At 37.8% G+C, this 6,899-nt stretch overlaps 1 protein-coding gene across 1 annotated transcript; it reads left to right on the forward strand.

Annotated features, from left to right (window-relative positions):
• The first annotated feature begins 2,863 nt into the window (after positions 1-2,863).
• Positions 2,864-4,550, forward strand: LOC134718481 (uncharacterized). The gene is made up of 2 exons (XM_063581040.1): positions 2,864-4,181; positions 4,399-4,550. The coding sequence occupies exon 1, from the start codon at positions 2,909-2,911 to the stop codon at positions 3,890-3,892; it is 984 nt and encodes a 327-aa protein (XP_063437110.1). The 5' UTR covers positions 2,864-2,908; the 3' UTR covers positions 3,893-4,181; positions 4,399-4,550.
• Positions 4,551-6,899: the final 2,349 nt, after the last annotated feature.

Consider the following 6,899-nt stretch of genomic DNA (forward strand, 5'->3'; position numbering starts at 1 on the left):
GAATTCTTCAATCTTTTCGACGTCAAAGATAAACCGGAAAACTATACTTTATCAACATGCTCCGGCAAAATAGTCACTTCCGGCAAAAGAGGAAGAGGTTTCGTCATGGAATCAATCAATGGTAATGACAAGTTTGACCTTCCTGTACTGATTGAATGTGATCATATTCCCAATAATAGGGACGAAATACCTACTCCTGAAGTAACAATGCATCATCCTCATTTAAAAGAACTTAGAGGTAACATTCCACCAATAGAGGAAAATTGCCAAATTCTTCTCTTAATTGGCAGAGACCTTATAGAGGCACACCATGTCCTCGATCAGCGCATAGGACCACCCAGAACTCCATATGCACAACAATTGAAACTTGGTTGGGTAGTGATAGGAGAAACCTGCATTAACAAGCAGCATGTTCCTCTTGAGTTAAACGTCAAAATAACCAACATTTTGCCTACAGGACAACCTTCAACCTTTCAACCATGCACAAGCAAGTTTGACATCCGGGAAAACTACACAGACCCTGTAACGAAAGACCTACAATCGCCACTCTTTGAAAAAACAAGGGACGATGACAAGCCTGGACAGTCGTATGAGGACAAAATGTTCATGAAGCAGATGGACAACGAATTTGTAAGAGACTCGGAAGGAAGTTGGGTAGCACCGTTGCCGTTCCGAGTGCCAAGACAGCCATTGCCAAGCAACAGACAACAAGCTCTTCATCGTGCCAATATGTTAGACATCAGTTTGAATAGAAACCCAGTTAAGCGGGAACACTTTCTTACTTTTATGAGTAAGATCCTGGACAATAATCATGCAGAGCTCGCTCCACCATTGCACGAACATGAGGAGTGCTGGTATTTGCCATTGTTTGGTGTTTATCATCCGAAGAAACCCGATCAGATAAGAGGTGTGTTTGATTCTTCCGCCAAACGTAACGGAGTTTCACTTAACAGCGTCCTGCTTACAGGTCCAGACTTGACCAACGATCTCTTGGGAGTACTGCTGCGTTTCAGGAAAGAAATGATCGCAGTAACTGCAGACGTTCAACACATGTTTCACTGCTTCGTTGTCAGAAATGACCACCGTAATTACCTGAGATTTTTATGGCATAAAGACAATGACCTACAGGAGAACCTTGTCGAATACCGCATGAGAGTTCATGTTTTCGGGAATAGTCCGTCACCTGCTGTTGCTACGTCTGGACTCAGAAAAGCAGCTCAAGCATCAAAACAAGAGTTTGGCAGTCACGTGACTAGCTTTGTTACAAGAGACTTCTATGTCGACGACGGTCTTACGTCATGTCCCACTAAAGAGGAAGCTGTTACGCTCATGAAGGACACACAGCAAGCATTAGCAAGATATGGAAACTTACGCCTTCACAAGTTTGCCTCTAATTGTGCGGAAGTTATGTCTGCATTTCATGCCAGTGATTTGGCTTCAAATCTTAAAGATCTAGACTTAGAATGCGATAGCAAACCCCTACAACGTAGTCTTGGTCTCAGCTGGGACGTAAACACTGATAACTTTTTATTTCAATTATCATCAGAAAACAAACCGATCACTCGGAGAGGAATTTTATCAACGATAAACAGTCTCTACGATCCTCTGGGATTTTTGGCTCCGGTGATTATACAAGGGAAACTCCTATTGAGGAAAATAGTATCAGAAACCGTCGATTGGGACCAACCTCTCACTGATGAGACAGCAGATGAGTGGAAATCTTGGAGAGATACTCTAATTGCTATCGAAACATTGCGCATTCCACGTACCTACGTGCCGTATCTGAGCAAAACCGCCACAAAGGAGTTACATGTCTTCTCTGATGCATCAGAAAAAGCCATAGCAGCTGTTGCATATCTACGCACGACCGACAGTAGTGGTGAACCAAACATAGGATTCATTCTTGGGAAAGCTAAAGTTGCACCAACAAGTGGTCATACTATTCCACGCCTTGAACTATCTGCTGCAGTATTAGCAGTCGAGATAACACAGACCATCATGGATAATTTAGATTTACATATAGACACCGTAAAATTCTACACAGACAGTAAAGTAGTCCTAGGCTACATAAGTAACGAGACAAGAAGGTTCTTCATCTATGTCGCCAATCGAGTGGAGAAAATAAGAAAATTTAGCTCTCCAAGTCAATGGAATTATGTACCAACTCACCGTAATTCCGCAGACTCGGGAACAAGGTCCGTACAAGCCCATGAAATTCACAGCAGCGAATGGTTATTAGGACCAAAACAACTTCTTTCCTCAGAACAGAAGAATTCTGAGGATATATACCAGCTAATAGATCCAGAAGAAGATGGAGAAATCCGTGCAACTGTTAATGTTGCAAAAACATTTTCCACACCTGAGCATAAAGGTATCGCAACTGATAGATTCAATCGATTCTCCAACTGGACATCACTTGTGCGAGCGATAGCCTTTTTGGAACGTTTCTCTCGTTTACACGGGTCAAAACAGGCATCATCAGTGACTTCTGTGGATAGTTTTTCAAATGCCGAAAATTTCATCTTAATATCTGCACAACAGGAAGTTTATGGAGATGAAATAGATTGTATAAAACGTCAGGAACAAATTAATAAGCGGAGCCCGATAGCTAACCTCAATCCGTTTTTGGATGAACGAGGACTATTACGAGTTGGAGGCCGTATTGTAAAATCGGACTTGAACCTCCGTGAAAAGAAACCATTGATCGTCCCTGGACGCAATCATGTAGCAACATTATTAGTTCGACACTACCATAACAAGATAAAACATCAAGGTCGCCATTTCACAGATGGAGCGATTCGATCCGCAGGATTTTGGATCGTAGGAGCAAAACGCTTAATTAATCTCATCTATTATTCACAAATGTGTAACATGCCGCAAACTCAGAGGAAAAACTGAGTATCAAATCATGTCTGATTTGCCAGAGGACCGTCTTGAACCTTCACCTCCGTTTACTAACGTTGGAATAGACACCTTTGGACCCTGGACAATTGTTTCACGTAAAACACGTGGTGGATACGCCAACTCCAAACGTTGGGCAATTTTATTCACATGCTTAGTGACAAGAGCTATTCACATCGAATTAATCGAGGAAATGAGTTCTTCGGCCTTCATAAACGCCGTCAGGAGATTCGCCGCTATAAGAGGCCAAGTAAAGATTTTCCGATCTGACCGTGGAACAAACTTTATTGGAGCAATCGACGATTTAAAGATTGATTCAATCAACGTTGAAGATGGACCCTTCAAGAAGTTTCTGTACAGTTCTGGTACAACTTGGATCTTCAATGCACCGCATTCGTCCCACATGGGTGGAGCCTGGGAAAGAATGATTGGTATCACCAGAAGAATTCTTGATTCTATGCTTCTAAATGCAGCCGGAAGAAGCCTTACGCATGACGTGCTTAACACACTAATGGCAGAAGTTTCAGCAATAGTGAACTCTAGACCTCTGGTACCAGTATCAACAGATCCAGAGAATCCGTTAATATTAACTCCGGCTATGTTATTGACACAGAAAACTGACTACGTTTTCACTTCAGACCATCTTGGGGAATTCGACAAACGAGATCTCTGTCTTGCCGAATGGAGACGAGTACAGGCTCTGGCCAGTGTTTTCTGGTCCCGTTGGAGGAAGGAATACCTGCCGTTACTACAACAACGACGAAAATGGACCGAAGATCGCCGTGATCTCATCGAAGGAGACGTCATTCTTCTTAAGGACAAAAACATTTGCCGTACCCAATGGCCCGTTGGAATTATAGTGAACTCATTTAAAAGTTCAGACGAACATGTCCGAAAAGCAGAAGTGCGAGTTATCGTTAATGGAAAAGCCACAACCTACACACGCCCTATCGTGGACATGATTCTTCTCATAGAGAACACTCCTGTGTAAATATATGTATATATCTCTGGATTTATATAGTGACATTCATATGTGTTATATCTTATGGAATAATAGTGATGTCAGGTAAATTTCAGACGGGGAGTATTCTGGATCACATCCGCAATTATATTCACTGTATAGTCTATTTGATTGGATTTTTAGACATCCGTATTTTCCGGAAATAATCTGAACTTCTCCGTATTTTCACTAGTGCTTACTTTCTCTTCCTCACCGGTCTATTGCAAATGGATGCCACGACAAAACTGCTCCTGCGGATATTGTGACAAATCACCGTCAAGTACGTTTCAAATCAATTATAAACTGTTAAATATATATACCGTTAATTCCGTTAACTTGGATTCCACGTTTATTCAACAATACGAACTGTAATTGTTTATTTCTATGAATTGAACTGAGAATTCTACTTTCGTTTTTGACTTGATATTATTATTGCATTGAACATTCATATATTTCTTTCGTACATATTGTAAATATTGTATTTTTGTTTCTTTCAGTTTACCAAACATTACACACTCTGTAAAACTCCTGTATCATTTCTGGTGGAATTACAATCTACAATCTTCACACACAAGTTGTTATTCTTTGTAATTTGCCGAGAATGCGATACAATCACATGGTTATACTAGCTGAGTCAGGCTCAGCATATTTACCGTTTTCTAAATCAATCAGCAATCCTGCGTCACGGTTACCCCTAATAAGACCCCCTCCAATGCTCTAAACAAGCATCTAGATGCATCCCGTAAGAAATTAAAGGTAAACACTTATACTTCGTAATGAAAAAAAAACTACCTTATGAATATATTGTATAGCAAACTGTAAAAGATTCTTATATTTCGGTTATTTCCTGATTTAATGAATTCAGTCAGCGAAAGAAAACGGCAAATGATAAATAATACATTTTAACTTATGTAACTTAATCATGTTAGTTAATAGTTACACAATAATAGAATTATACTTAATTTAAATAAATGAAACTTGAGTGTGAAAGTTAAAATAGAAACAGAACTTTTGAAATATATAAACTATTAGAAAATAAAGTTTGAGTGTATGCACAATCTAAAGCTATAAGATATATGGTTCCATATGTTTAGATGCATTTAGTATTTTTATTTTTATAATTATTTACCATGATAATTTAAAGTGTTCTTATTTTGTACTATTCTTCAATAATGTGCAATAATTTTGTATTTTGATTTACAGATACCATTTCAGAATAATATGGTATTATTGCGTAACAATTTTCATATTGGCTTAGTTATAGGTCCGAGGGTACCATATTGGCCTGAGGCGAAGCCGAAGGCCAATATGGCTGCCCGAGGACCTATAACTAAGCCAATATGAAAATTGTTACGCAATGATACCTTTATTAATTAACCAGTCCAATATGAACTCTAGCCGGGCCAATATGAAGATTGAAAATAGTGTGAAAATCTGACATTCAGGACTCCAATAGTAGTGATTTGAATATGTATCAATGAAAATTGAGGATTTTAATCAAAACAATAAAATAGTAACAATTTTATTAAATAATCAACAGTAAATAAACACAACAAGTAAAAAACATGTTTTTATCTAGTTTTCAGATTAAAGCTCTTGGCTGCAGTTTATAGTATTCTTTCTTTCCCCTGAGTATATGTTAATATTGAAAACACCACCTGTTATAGTTGCACCTTCAAACATGGCCATTGGGTTGTCATGTTTGTTAGCAGTTTGATTATTTGTATTTGATACATTTGCATTTAAATTATTATGAACTAATGTATTTGAGTTTGAAAGTTCACAAGGTTCCTCTGAATCTGATGTCGTCTGTAAATCTGAGTTCGGCAACTTGACCCTAGATATTGTGTGAGAAGCTTGTTGCCGTTGTTCAATAGACGGTACTGAATAATGAGTTAAGGTACTAATGCCTTTCCAGCCTCCTAATTGAGCAACTTCATTGGCAGGTCTACCATTTTGAAGTAGTGTGGTAGCAAAAGTTTTACGTCCCGAATGATTAACCTTTCTTCCTTGAAGATCTCCTTTTTCTGCCATATTTTTTACCATTTTACCTAATTTATCTTTGCCTATGGTTTGGCGAGTGTACCATATTTCCTCATGTTTATTATCTAAAGGCCTCAAATAAAATCTATGTTCATCAGTTAATGTGTCTTGAGGTCTATGCCGTTTGTATTCCTTGTAAACATGAATAGGGCAATTACTTCCTCCTTCCCCGAAAATCTTTGGCGTAATATCCCGGAAATCCCTGCTTTTTGCTCCACTACGGGTTTTTGGTGCTTCTTTCTGAAAAAAGTATGCTTATGTCAATATTTAAAGAAGAATTATCCTTCCTGTCTGTACAAAACTTTCACTTTTATATAACAAAAAACATGTATTGCATAGTAAATAAGATTTGTTTTGATAAATATAAAACAATGGTTAATATCCTTAAAAGCACAAATTACCAACTTTTGTCAGGACTGTTGTACATGTACCACCATTATCCACAGAAGTATAAATTCTGTGATTTCTAAAAGATTTAAAATATCAACTATTTAAATGATGGAAATCATAACATAATCTCACCATTAAATTCCAAATACTCCTTTCCATCAGATGTAGCTTTTAACTTGACATCTCCCCATGTCATGTTAACAGGGTCTTGTCGACCTCATAGACCAAAGTATGTTGCATTATTTAAAAACACAGCATTCAGTAATGCATCAGGGTTTTCTGGAAAAAGAAAAAAAAAAGAACTTAACTAAAATACATGTATCTTAATGTAAATATCCAACTTAAAATAGTATTTAAAGGACAAATACTGTATCAAAATGCAAAAGACCTCTGGAGACACTCTCATTGTTCAAGACCTTATGTGTATTTTAAACATTTTTTATTAGAACAACCATTTAATAATCAGGGATGGATAGAGGGCGACAAGGAAATAAATTAATTTGTTTGCCACAAGGTTAGAAAAATGTTTAATTAAAAGTTACTGACTGACACGCTGGAATACAAC

This window comes from Mytilus trossulus, chromosome 5 (genome assembly GCF_036588685.1).
Source record: "Mytilus trossulus isolate FHL-02 chromosome 5, PNRI_Mtr1.1.1.hap1, whole genome shotgun sequence".
NCBI lineage: Eukaryota > Metazoa > Mollusca > Bivalvia > Mytilida > Mytilidae > Mytilus > Mytilus trossulus.

Bases quoted from the DNA above. Each gene is read 5' to 3' on its own strand.
- LOC134718481 (XM_063581040.1), top strand. From the start codon at position 2,909: ATGTCTGATTTGCCAGAGGACCGTCTTGAACCTTCACCTCCGTTTACT.